This window comes from Cherax quadricarinatus, chromosome 89, assembly GCF_038502225.1.
Source record: "Cherax quadricarinatus isolate ZL_2023a chromosome 89, ASM3850222v1, whole genome shotgun sequence".
NCBI classification, from domain to species: Eukaryota; Metazoa; Arthropoda; class Malacostraca; order Decapoda; family Parastacidae; genus Cherax; species Cherax quadricarinatus.
Window position 1 is genome coordinate 1,007,846 of NC_091380.1, and position 14,490 is coordinate 1,022,335.

Consider the following 14,490-nt stretch of genomic DNA (forward strand, 5'->3'; position numbering starts at 1 on the left):
CATATGTAGGCCTACCAGCTTTCTCACTAGATTTGAGGGCGCTAGAATTTAGGCGTACTAGTATGTCAAAAACCCTGGGTCGTAAGACGTACTAGTACGTCCGAAACCCCCAAAGGGTTATTCAAAAGTATTGTACTTGGTAAATAAAGCTTTTCCTTGGAACAAAAGGTCAACATAATCTTTTCAGTTTTATAAAGCAATTTAGCAAACCAACAATAATATTCAAGTACAGTATCTTTTCTGGCCCCCATAGTATCCATTAAAGGTAATTTGCACAATGAATATCATGATACTGGCAAATAAATATGAAGAACATTTAGCCGTCTACCTGAAATTGGAGTAGACGTATTTGTTTAGACTAAACTATTAGCAAGGCAGTCATAACTATGTACCGAGTGCTGAATGAAGCTCATTAAACGTTAAAATAATATCCTTATGGAAGATATCCTAAGCCTATAATACTTATTAAATTCAGGAGTGGAAATGTCAGACAGGACACACCAGGACTCAAGATGGGAAATTTGGTGATTGTTCAAGCTCCAACCAGGTCCAGAAGAAATGCCACAGTGACACAGCTCTCCCAAAAACTGAGCAATATCGGGCAAAATAAGGTAAGAAACAGCTCTTTTTATATCCATCTTAAACCCTAATCTTTCAATGAATTTAGGTTATCATTAATAATGCAATGTAGCAGAAAAAAAAGATCTACTTCCAAACACTGTTTCCAGTGTGACTAATACCGACAAAAAGTTCAAAGAAAATACATACACGTGCAACATATGGGAACTTTTACTCAGGAAACTTTGCACTAACCATGAGCTGCCTCGGCCTGACAAGTTCCTGGCAAACAACCCATTTCCTGAATAAAAGTTCCCCATGCATTGCAGTCTTTTTTATACAATATTCCTAGTTCTGCTAATGCTACAATACTGTACTACAGTACACCAATATACATAATACAGTAGATCATTAATTCCAGGACCACTGGGAAATGGTCTTGGAATTAATGGTCCATTCGTTATGCATTTTCCTTTTCTGTGTTTGTTTGTGTGCCAGATAAAATGACCACAAGATGACGGCAGCAGCCAAGTAACCAGTCACTGGGTAAGCAATGATCTAAAGTATTTACAAAGTTATTCATTGCACAATCATAGCTCAAATTTCCTAATCCTTAAGGATATTTTTTTACATTTAGTAGTAATCATAAACAGGTGTCTCATTAAATACCTTTGCATTACATAAAAAAAAAGCTACACTAGGGCCAGGAAGAGAAAAATTAAGTAGAGAAGAAAGCTGCTTTTATGAAGATTTTCCATGAATCTGAGCCAGGTCTAAGAGAGCAACTTTTATTGCCTCAAGACAATAGTCATCTTCAAGAAAATGACTTCCAGATTCAATTAATGTTAAAGTCTTCTCGGTGGATGCTAATGCCTTGAATAACTTTTCAGAAAATTCATACGGGATCTCATCCTGAAATAAAAGATAATGTAATAAGTATATTTATGGGAAGTGCCCAGCATGTAGGGGTCATGCAGCACCTGGGGAAGGGTAGGCAATCTGTTTTAATCCAAGAAAAGGGTAGCTCCATTTCCTTGAATTAAAAGCCCTTTCACCAGCATTAAGGCATTTCCCTTGAAGTTAAGAAATATCGGCAGACAAAGTCTAATGGTTGATAGACAAGTTTAACGGTCAATTTAACACTTAACAGACTTGTAACTGAGTTGCTAATCTATGTAATATCACTCAGATCATTTGTGCACTTTACATAATGACCAGGCAGGACTGTTGGTCTTTCCTTTCTGTCTCATGAATATGTAAGATGCCAGTGTGGTGGAGGTGTATGAGGCAGTGGGTAGAATGAAAGGCAGTAAAGCAGGTGGGAATATAGTTTTGAAGAGCTCAACACTTTTGTTCAATTAATGTATGAAAGACGGGAAGGTACCAAGGGAGTGTCAGACAGCATGCATAATTCATTTATATAAAGGGATGGGGGACAAAAAGAGTGTAAAAATTATAGTGGAATAAGCCTACTGAGTGTACCAGGTAAAGTATATGGTAGGGTTATTATTGAAAGAATTAGAGAGCAGGACTGCAAATGAACAAGGAGGCTCTAGAATGGGTAGGGGATGTGTAGATCAAGTGTATCATATGAGTTAGGTAAAGAAAAATTGGATATCACATTGGAGGGAGGGAGTATGGAAGAAGTGAATGTGTTTGGATATTTGGGAGTTGACTTGTCAACAAATGTGTTTATGAAGGATGAGGTAAACCATAGAATTGATGAAGGGAAAAGGGTGGGTGGTGCACTGAGGGATATGTGGAGACAAAGAACGCTATCCATGGAGGCAAAGAAGAGAATGTATGAGAGTATAATGGTACCAACACTATTATATGGGTGTGAAGCATGGGTTGTATAGGCTGCAGCAAGGAGGAGGCTGAAGGCAGTGGAAATGTCGTGTCTAAAGGAAATGTGTGGTATAAGTATTATGCAGAGAATTCGTAATGTGAAAATTAGGAGGTGTGGAGTTACTAGAAGTATTATTCAGAGGGCTGAGGAGGGGTTGTTGAGGCGGTTTGGTCATTTAGAGACGATGGAGCAAAATAGGATTACTTGGAGGGTTTTAAATCTGTATTGGAGGAGAGGAGGGTTAGGGGTTGTCCTAGAAAGGATGGAGGGAGGGATAAAAGAGGTTTTGTGCACAAGGGGCTTGGACATACAGCAGGCATGTGAGCGTGTTAGATAGGAGTGAATCGAGATAAATGGTTTTTGGGACTTGACAAGCTGTTGAAGTGTGAACAGAGTAATATTTTGTGAAGGGATTCAGGGAAACCAGTTAGCTGGACTTGAGTCCTGGAGGTGGGAAGTACAATGCCTGCACTTTAAAGGAGGGGTTTGGGATATTTGCTGTTTGGAGTAACATCTGAACTGCTGTATCTGGGAGCCTTTGCAAAGACAGTGATTATGTGTGAATGATGATGAGTGTTGAATGATGCTGAAAGCGTTTCTTTATTGGATCACCCTACCTCAGTGGGAGACGGCTGGCTGACATTTTAAAAAAAAACTACACACGCACAACTGCATTACACATGTACAACTGCACTACACTTGCACAACTGCATGTGTAGTATAAGCTTGATGTAAGTAGACATAAGAATATATACCTGTCATCTTGCATGTTTATGAGACAGAATGAAGAAAACAACAGCAATCCTACCATTGTACACTCATCTGGCAGGATGGTAGTTTTAGACTCTATAACCCCACTCGGTACATCATCAGATGCAGCATTCTCCACCCGATCTCAGCATTCTGAACCTGACTATAAATACTCGCGTACCTTCCACCCCAGGTAGATCTGTTTGTGACTTGAAAAAGCCCACTGTGTGGGCAAAACTTTGTCAATAAAGGATCACATTATACTGCACATGTGTTTATATTTCCAGGATGGTAGTACCCTCCCCCAGGTTGTTCTTGGCTACCAACCTTCTTATAATATTCATCCAATTAGCTATATAGGTATCTTGTTGCAACAATAATAATTTTTTTATTCACATAAAAAGTGTACTAGTGATACAGATTTTGCAACAAGCCCACAGCCTGCACAGTATTTCGGGCATCGAAAAATCTTATCAAGTTAATATATATGGTCTATTGGTTAGAACACTGGCCTGCTACTTTTAGGATGACCCAATACTAGTTTTAACTATAGTTCTGCGAGAAACAATATGCAATTATGCACAGGTTCTTCTTGAAATGTGCGTAATTATCATCTTTCCAGTGTACGTACCCTTGCAGTTTAGTGCTTCTTTTTTATTATAATAATAATAATCCAGTGTATGTAGCTTTTCCTACATGAATAAATGTAAAATACCTTCCATAAATAAAGATTCTTCCTTTCCTCAATGTTTTAGTCTTCACCTGAAGAATAATAAATTTGAAGAACACTATGTGCCTGCCAGTCAAAATTGATATAGTTTAGTATACCCTTGCAAAAACTCATTTTAACCCGTAAACGGTCCAAGCAGATCTACGTTCACATGTGTAGTGCTACAAAAGTAGATCTACGTTTTTTTACATATTTTCAAATATAACAAAAAAAAAGTAGATCAAAGTTTTTTTACACATTTTCAAATGTAAAAAAACAAAAAAGAAGATCTACTTTTTTTACATACTTCCAAATGTTGAAAAAATGTATACAGTGGACCCCCGCTTAACGATCACCTCCAAATGCGACCAATTATGTAAGTGTATTTATGTAAGTGCGTTTGTACGTGTGTTTGGGGGTCTGAAATGGACTAATCTACTTCACAATATTCCTTATGGGAAAAAATTCGGTCAGTACTGGCACCTGAACATACTACTGGAATGAAAAAAGTTCGTTAACCGGGGGTCCACTGTATATACGTTTGGACCATTTACGGGTTAAATGTTTAGAGCATACACAAGCCATGGACTTCCTAGGTACCCTGAGTCCAAGTCCACCTCCAATATATACAGAAGCACACAAGTTATGGTAACATGGATGAAACAATTAACAAGTAATGTACAATTTGACACTTTTGGTTTGATAATGGGCCACGAGGGACTGAAATGTTATCTTAAATTTTTCCTTAAAATTGGGGGTTAGTGTGAAAATTATTAAAGATTTATTTTCTTACTGCCAAATTATAATCTTATACTGGAGTGCCCAGCACGTTCATCACCTTCTTTATCACTATTCCATGTTTTTGTTAACTTTCAACTCAGCCACTGTTCATTATGTTCGGTGTTTTTACCACTTATCCCCCATTTTCAGCACCATATTTTAAGGTAAGTATTGTGTGTACTATGTACAGTAGGTCCCCATTTCCATGGGGGATGTGTTCCAAGGACCTGCCGCAGATACTTAAACTGTGGAATGTACCAAACCCTGTATATAAGTCCTACACATACCTATTATAAAGTGTAATTGATAAATCATGCACAATAAATGGAGAATTATCACTTTTTCACTGATGGGAAGAACTTCATGGCTTCGCTTGAACTTTGAAGAACTTCCACCATCACTACTATAACACTTTGAGGTCATTATTAAGCAAAATTAACGGTTATTTTTTGGCCACAGTAAACAGTGGATAGCTGAAACCACACATACCTGGCTCATGGATATTGGGGTCCTACTGTATTTATTTTGTTTTTTATCTATATTTTTTAAGCATAGCTGCATTGAGCACTTAATGTATGATAGTGTAAATACATTATTGAGTGTTTCAGATGCATTCAATAATGAAAAAATGTTCTTTTCCACCTGCTGGCGATTTTTCCTTATTGCACAGGGTCGGGAACCAAAGAGCCATACAAACCAGGCCTTCCTGTATATATTTCATACTTACTTTTTCTCCATGAATGATGGTTACTCTGCAGTTTATGTTTATCAGACTACTGCCAAGTTGAATATTGTGCTGCTTTGCATCCCTGAGCAATTTTAAAATATTAAAATAACCTATGTGCTGTGATGCCCCTTCCATTAACTTGCTGTCAGTGGGGGTTGTTGTCACTGCTTCATGTAAGTTGTACACTGGACCCAATAACATCAAAGCAGTAACTCTCTCAGGATGCTTCAATGCTAAATGAAGAGCTATCTGAAAATAATCGTTGACACATTAACTACAGATCTGACCCTGATTCCACCAAATCATAAGTTTATGTACAGAGGTCACTGGAATTGTAAAATCTGTACTCAGAAGGAAAAAGAGCTAAGGAATGTATGATGGTGAATGTGCTTTCTTTTTCTGGCTCCCCTTACCTTGGTGGGAGGTAACCAATGTATTAAAAAAAATGTTTTTTTACCCAAAATGCTGTGCACACTAATGGCTTTTCACAAAAAGTGTATCACATGTAGGGTGACAGAAACAAAGGTAACACATTCACCATCATTCAATCAAGAGATGACATGGCAGAAGTGTGTACAGATAGCATAATTTTGTCAAATGACTCCAAATTGCAACATTACCGCCCTTTTCCAGAGTGCAGGCACTGCACTTTTTTTTTTTTTTTTTTACAAACTGACCATATCCCACTAAGGCAGGGTGATCTAAAATGAAAAATGAAAGTTTCCCTTTTAAAATTTAGTAATTTATACAGAAGAGGGTTACTAGCTCGTTGCTCCCAGCATTTCGGTTGCCTCTTGACACGCATGACTTACAGAGGAAGAATTTTGTTCCACTTCCCCATATTTAGTTCCTAAAACCACTTTTGCAATCTAACAACAAGGGAAGAAGAGCTCACCTTCCTAAAGCCCATTTTACATACATTTATTGGTATTTATGTTACATACATTTATTGGTAATTTATTGGTATTTGTTGTAAGAATGAAGGAAATCTTACAGCACTATCTGTACTCCTGGACGGGGATATGGTTTGGTTGCAATCGTGTCATCACGATTTCATGAGTCACTGATACATTTTGCTACAAATGCCATGTATACAATGGGTTCAACCATGGTACCTATACTAGAATCTTACATATTTTTTTTTTTTTTTTTTTTTTGGTGGAATAAATCTTGAAATTTGAATTTGAGACATTGACCAGGTACTGTAGAAGTCGACCATACAAAACTTACCAATCCCCCAAGTGAGTGTGACACAATAATCTGCGAGCCCCTTGTAAGGTTGAACATCTCCAAAGCATCGTCTATCCAAGTGGAAATAATCAGTTTATATTCTATAGGGTCACTGCCTGCACTTTTTGCCACATATGTGGGATCATACCTGAAAAAAAATATACAGTACACTGGTCTTTGATGAGACACCATCACTACAGATATGAGTATCTCTTATATAATGAACTGTGAACGTCAAAATTTATAAATAAAATTTAATTACTGTAAATGAAATCTTATACTGACCTATTAATTGCCACTAAAAGTAAATTATTTTAAATAAAAATCCATTATTTTAGAATCAAAATCTGTATAGTCCTTGTGGCTTAGCGCTTCTTTTTTATTATAATAATAATAATAGAATCAAAATAAATAATCTCTCAAATTTTATTGTGCTTTTCATATGGCTTTTTTTTTTTTAAATATGTGAAATATTAACATATAAGAAATATGTGCTATAACACTACTTTTGTTAAGCTTTCCCAGTGTTTCTTAAAGCTGAGCATATAGTTAGAAGTCCTGGGTCCTACACATACTTGACTGACACCCAAGTCTGACTGAATTCAGATTCAGGAAGGCTATAGGAAAGCACTGGTTTGGTAATAGAGTTGTGGATGAGTGGAACAAGCTCCCGAGTACAGTTATTGAGGCTAAAACGTTGTGTAGTTTTAAAAATAGGTTAGATAAATACATGAGTGGGTGTGGGTGGGTGTGAGTTGGACCTGACTAGCTTGTGCTGCTGGGTCTGGTACAGTGCTCCATCCCTGAGTGGGGATGACCAGACTGGGTGGGCCATTGGTCTAATCTGGGGGGAGGGGGGGGACATGGACCTGCTCTGAATGGATCAGTAGGCCTGTTGCAGTGTTCCTTCTTTCTTATGTTCTCATGTTCTTATAAGTTCTTTCTGCTATATGTGGGTTATTAGTGTCTTCAGAGAAGGGATAAACCTCACAAATTTAGTGCTTTTCATAACTATTATGGCAGACATCAGGTAAATACTCTGTGTTCAAAATATGCATAATACTATTAAAAACAGATCATCTCACCTTAAGAATGAAAAGTCATGTTCTTTGCAAAACTTATTCAAGAACTCTGGTTTCTTGTCAGTCATGTCTCCCATAAAACCTGGTATGTAAAATATACCATGCTCTCTTCTGCCACTTAGCATCATGTAGGCCAGCTTACGTGACCCATAACAATTCTCAATCTAGAATGAGAAATACAAAACTTCCAGTTCTGGTTATTTATGAGTATAAAGCTGAAATACTTGAATGTCAACACTTCACAGAATGATAAACAAGATACTTGTGCGACACTTAAGTATCTTTATTCTGGAAATGTTTTACCAGCCAGAGGCTTCTTTAGTACAATACAGAGAAAAAAGATGGAAGATAAGGAGGAGGAGTTTGATTACTTCAAATTCCTCCTTGTCTTCCATCTTTCTCGGCACTCGACTGAAGAAGTCACTGACTGGTGAAACAGTTCCAGGATGAAGATACCCAAGTGTCACACAGGTGTTTCATTTATTAACTTGTCAGTTTTCTAAACCATTTATTCAAACTTCACAGAATTTCATATAGTAACCTTATTCTTGACACAGTGACCTTATACGCCAGTGAGCACATACGTCTTATGTGATACTTGGATGATTCCAGTATGTCCTGGGCATTTTGCCCAGCGTAGAAAATTCTTTCCTTTTATGAGATCTACAGCAATCGGCTAACACACTTTTTTTTTTTAACACACTAGCCGTCTCCCACTGAGGCAGGGTGACTCAAAAAAATAAAACACTTTCACCATCATTCACACTATCACTGTCTTGCAAGAGGTGCACAGATATGACAGTTCAGACGTTGCAATAAATAACAAATATCCCAAACCCCTCCTTCAGAGTGCAGGCACTGTACTTCCCACCTCCAGGACTCAAGCCTGGCTAACTGGTCTCCCTAAATCTCTTCACACAATATTACCTTGCTCACAAGGTACATTTCTACCATTACCATTTCAGTAATGGACAACAATGAAAATGGTAACAGATCACATTTTGAATATAGAATGTAAAACATAATGTTAAGAGCATGTGTAAGAAAAGACATTAATTATATACAACAGATTACTTCCATGGAATTAAATAAATGTTTACCTGGAGAGAGTTCCGGGGGTCAATGCCCCCGCGGCCAGGTCTGTGACCAGGCCTCCTGGTGGATCAGAGCCTGATCAACCAGGCTGTTACTGCTGGCTGCACGCAAACCAACGTACGAGCCACAGCCCGGCTGGTCAGGAACCGACTTTAGGTGCTTGTCCAGTGCCAGCTTGAAGACTGCCAGGGGTCTGTTGGTAATCCCCCTTATGTATGCTGGGAGGCAGTTGAACAGTCTTGGGCCCCTGACACTTATTGTATGGTCTCTTAACGTGCTAGTGACACCCCTGCTTTTCATTGGGGGGATGTTGCATCGTCTGCCAAGTCTACGTAATGTCGTTTACTAAATACAGTGGACCCCCGGTTAACGATATTTTTTCACTCCATAAGTATGTTCAGGTGCCAGTACTGACCGAATTTATTCCCATAAGGAATATTGTGAAGTAGATTAGTCCATTTCAGACCCCCAAACATACACGTACAAACGCACTTACATAAATACACTTACATAATTGGTCGCATTCGGAGGTAATCGTTATGCGGGGGTCCACTGTACTGTAAACAAGCTTTTAGGCAATTCCAAAAACACTGTATGTTAGACTTGCATTATTATACTTCAACTGGCTGTGGTGTAGTGTCTGCATATAAATACAGTTTTTATAAAAGGGAAACTCAAAGTGAACAAAACAGATAACAAAATTAAAAAAATTAACACAAAGAATGATTGTGGAGATGTTCGCTTTGGAAGGTAGGGGAAAGGAGTCATGATGATCACACACAAATTTATAAAAGGCTAATTTACAATTTAAGGGGATATAAATAATACAATACTATGTATAATGCAAAAGAACACAAAATAGAGGGAAACTGTACTCAAAGGAAGGTCATGCATGCTATAACCATGAGAAATTTACAAAGAAAATATTCTTAAGCTCTTTTTGGGGGGATGGGAAAGAGGACCATTAATTCTGTTAGTTACACTATACTTTAAATGTCTCCGCACTTTACTCTTTGCTGCAATGAAAACTCAAAATAATGCTCTCTCTCTCAAATTAACACAGACAACTGATGAAGAACATACTGTACCGTGTGACTCTGCATCTCTGGTTCTTCCTTGGGAGTTTCCATGATCTGGAGGAAAACAATACAAAGATATGTACAGGTACACCACCAATTTTCCGGCAATGGACAGTTCGGCACCTCCTTTAGCTTGGATAAAATTACTAGCAAGAACTTGAAATTCCTGCACCCGCCAGACCAGTTTACTAGGCAGCCCACAGATGGAGGTGTGTGTAGCCAAAAAGAATGTGTCCTGTGGCTTCAACTTCAAGTACCCCGGATGTCACACCTGCAGCATCAGAAATGCAAGATGAAATGATCAACTAGGAAACAGTAATCATCACAACTCTCAACTTCCAGATGCATAAATAAATTTTCTTGTCGAAAAAAATATTGTTTAATTTAATTATTTAATTTACATTTAATATTTGTTTAGTTTAAGGTTGTAACAGTACATGGTGCTTTAGAGACGCACAGGATTCGAGTGTGATGAAGAAGGTTATCACTGTTGGTTTGACAAAATGGTTAATCCGGTAAAGCTTTGGAACCAGGGGTGCCAGAAAATCAGTGGTGAGCCTGTACTATATTATTCAGTAATAATGAAATATACTTTTGTATTAAAAAATATCATGGCATATTTAATCCATGATGCTTCCCCCCCACCCCCCAGGTAATGTGCTGTATTCTCCATTTATGTTGCACCCCAAGGTGATGTGCTGTTTATTGTATTGATGTTTTTGAATCCAGGGTGATGTGCTGTCTCCTGCACTGATGTTGCCCCCAAGCTGATGTGCTGTCTCCTGCATTGATGTTGCCCCCCAGGGTGATGTGCTGTCTCCTGCATTGATGTTGCCCCCCAGGGTGATGTGCTGTCTCCTGCACTGATGTTTTTGCTTCCAGGGTGATGTGCTGCCTCCTGCATTAATGTTATGTCCCCCAAGGTGATGTGCTGTCCCCTGCACTGATGTTTTTATCCCCCAGGGTGATGTGCTGTCTTCTGCATTGAACAGAATGTACTAAACAGTCTGTAAATTGTTAATGTAACTCTTAATATACAGTGCTTTTATCAAAAATGGCTTATAAGGCTGCCAAGCAGGTTAGTTAAGACTGTCAAGTGGGCATACAAGGCTGCCAAGGGGATTTACATGATCAAATTAGTACTGAATTATATTTATGGTGATGTGCTAAATGCTTAAGTTACACACAGCACCTGAGGAAAGGGAGGTAACCAGATTTGATCCAATATTACATCAAGGTGATAATACTGATTCATCTAAGTGTTCTGGGTGTAAACACCCAAGTGGCCCAGTCCATGATCAGGTCTCCCAGTGGATCAGGACCTGATCAACCAGGCTGTTACTGCTGGCCTCGCACAATCCAACGTATGAACCACAGCCCAGCTGGTTGGGTACTGACTTTAGGAATCTATCCAGTTCCTTCTTGAAGACAGCCAAGGATCTATTAGTAATTGTTTTGTATGATGGGAGGCTGTTGAATAGAAATGAACCTCCCCCAACTCTATTTTATCTTAGCGTACTCACAGCATCGCTACTTTTCAAAAGGGGGAAAGGTTGCACTGTCTGCTGAGTATTTTGCTTTCATAGGAAGTGATTTCAGTGTGCAGATTTGGGATGAGTCCCTCTAGGATTTTCCAAAAGTAAATTATGATGCATCTTTCTCATCTGTGTTTCAAGGAATACAGGTCAAAGAACTTCAAATATTCCAAGTAACTGAGGTGCTTGACTGAACTTATATGTGCAGCGAAGGTTCTCTGTACAGTCTCCAGATTTGCAATTTCACCTGCTTTGAATGGGGCTGTTAGTGCACAGCAATACTCCTGTCTAGAGAAAATAAAGTGACTTCAAGAGGATTATCATTGACTTGGCATCCCTTGTTTTAAAGGTTCTCATTATCCATCCTATCATTTTCCTCGCTATGATTATTATAAAAATCAAGCACTAAACCCACAAGGGTCATACAGCGCTGTCCTCGTAGCTGTGACACTGACATCGTTGTGATCCTTGAAGTAAAGATCTTTTGACATTATCATTCCAAAGTCACATTAGCTTTTTACTCTATTGTGTGGCTAGAATTTGTGTTATACTCCATTTTATCCTTTATTTCCTCAAGTTTTTCATAATTAAGTAACTGAAATTTCGCCCCCATTTGAACTTAATATCGTTTTTTTGCGGCCCACTGGAAAACTTGGTTTGTATCCACTAGGAGATTTAGTGTCCTTAATGGACGACACTCATACAAATTTTAGTAATGTCTGCAAAAGAAGACACAGAGCTATCTATGGTTTACATCTTTGTCTATGTTAGATATTAAGATGAGGAAAAAGATGGGGGCAAATATTGTACTTTGTAGTTCTGTTGTGAAGATATTGACCAGAGATGACAATATTGACCAGAGATGACAATATTGACCAGAGATGACAATATTGACCAGAGATGACAATACTGACCAGAGATGACAATATTGACCAGAGATGACAATACTGACCAGAGATGACAATATTGACCAGAGATGACAATACTGACCAGAGATGACAATGTTGACCAGAGATGACAATATTGACCAGAGATGACAATATTGACCAGAGATGACAATATTGACCAGAGATGACAATACTGACCAGAGATGACAATACTGACCAGAGATGACAATACTGACCAGAGATGACAAAACTGACCAGAGATGACAATACTGACCATAAATGACAATACTGACCATAGATAATACTGACCATAGATAATACTGACCAGAGATAATACAGACCAAAGATAATACTGACCAGAGATAATAGTGACCAAAGATAATATTGACCAGAGATAATACTGACCAAAGATAATACTGACAAGATAATACTGACCAGAGATAATACTGACGAAAGATAATACTGACCAGAGATAATACTGACCAAAGATAATACTGACCAGAGAAAATATTGACCAAAGATAATACTGACCAGAGATACTGTATAGTCCTTGTGGCTTAGCGCTTCTTTTTGATTATAATAATAATGACCAGAGATAATACTGACCAAAGATAATAATGACCAGATATAATACTGACAAAAGATAATGACCAGAGATGATAATGACCAGAGATAATAATGACCAGAGATGATAATGACCAGAAATAATACTGACCAGAGATAATACTGACCAAAGATAATACTGACCAGATATAATACTGACAAAAGATAATGACCAGAGATGACCACAGATAATGACCTGAGATATACTGACCAAAGATAATGACCAAAGATAATGACCAGAGATGATAATGACCAGAGATAATAATGACCAGAGATAATAATGACCAGAGATAATAGTGACCAGAGATAATACTGACCAAAGATAATGACCGGAGATAATATTGACCAGAGATGATAATGACCAAAGATAATATTGACCAGAGATGATAATGACCAGAGATAATAATGACCAGAAATGATATTGACCAGAGATGATAATGACCAAAGATAATGCTCAGAGATAATATTGACCAGAAATGATGACCAAAGATAATAATGACCAGAGATAATACTGACCAAAGATAATGACCAGAGATAATACTGACCTGAGATAATACTGACCAGAGATAATACTGACCAAAGATAATGACCAGAGATAATACTGACCTAAGAGAATACTGACCAAAGATAATACTGACCAGAGATGATAATGACCAAAGATAATAATGACCAAAGATAATACTGACCAGAGATAATACTGACCAGAAATAATACTGACCAGAGATAATACTGACCAAAGATAATACTGACCAGAGATAATACTGACCAGAGATAATACTGACCAGAGATAATACTGACCAGAGATAATACAGACCAGAGATAATACTGACCAAAGATAATACTGACCAGAGATAATACTGACCAGAGATAATAGTGACCAGAGATAATACAGACCAGAGATAATACTGACCAGAGATAATACTGACCAGAGATAATACAGACCAGAGATAATACAGACCAGAGATAATACTGACCAGAGATAATACTGACCAGAGATAATACTGACCAGAGATAATACTGACCAGAGATAATACAGACCAAAGATAATACTGACCAAAGATAATACTGACCAGAGATAATACTGACCAGAGATAATACAGACCAGAGATAATACTGACCAGAGATAATACTGACAAAAGATAATACTGACCAGATAATACTGACCAAAAATAATACTGACAAAAGATAATATTGACCAGAGATAATACTGACCAAAGATAATATTGACCAGATATAATACTGACCAAAGATAATATTGACAAAAGATAATGACCAAAGATAATGACCAGAGATAATAATGACCAGAGATAATACTGACCAGAGATAATACTGACCAGAGATAATACTGACCAGAGATAATATTGACCAGAGATAATACTGACCAGAAATAATACGTAAGTCTGCTTCTTGATGCATTTCGTCCATAAATTATAATATTACTGGACTACCACCAACTGACGCCATTATGATCTAACTCAAAATTTTACATAAAAAATATATATTAAAACGTTGTTACATAGAATTGTTTCTCTTTAACATTTTTCTTGCATATTATTATCGAAATTATTATTATTATAAAGAATCGCAAATTATTATTTACAACTAA

The 14,490-nt window shown here is 37.6% G+C and overlaps 1 protein-coding gene across 3 annotated transcripts; it reads right to left on the minus strand.

Moving 5' to 3' along the window:
- Nucleotides 1-1,267: 1,267 nt before the first annotated feature.
- Nucleotides 1,268-14,373, minus strand: LOC128697180 (palmitoyl-protein thioesterase ABHD10, mitochondrial-like). 3 transcript variants are annotated; one of them, XM_070104050.1, is made up of 6 exons: nt 14,267-14,373; nt 9,869-10,130; nt 7,689-7,849; nt 6,604-6,751; nt 5,374-5,622; nt 1,268-1,470 (listed from the first exon to the last, which is right to left on the minus strand). In XM_070104050.1, the coding sequence occupies exons 2-6, from the start codon at nt 9,908-9,910 to the stop codon at nt 1,300-1,302; spliced, it is 771 nt and encodes a 256-aa protein (XP_069960151.1). In that variant the 5' UTR covers nt 9,911-10,130; nt 14,267-14,373; the 3' UTR covers nt 1,268-1,299. The 3 variants fall into 3 exon arrangements, with proteins under 3 accessions (XP_069960151.1, XP_069960152.1, XP_053644698.1); XM_070104051.1 differs by having other exon boundaries at nt 14,251-14,367; XM_053788723.2 differs by lacking the exon at nt 9,869-10,130 and having other exon boundaries at nt 14,267-14,371.
- Between the last annotated feature and the right edge of the window lie 117 nt (nt 14,374-14,490).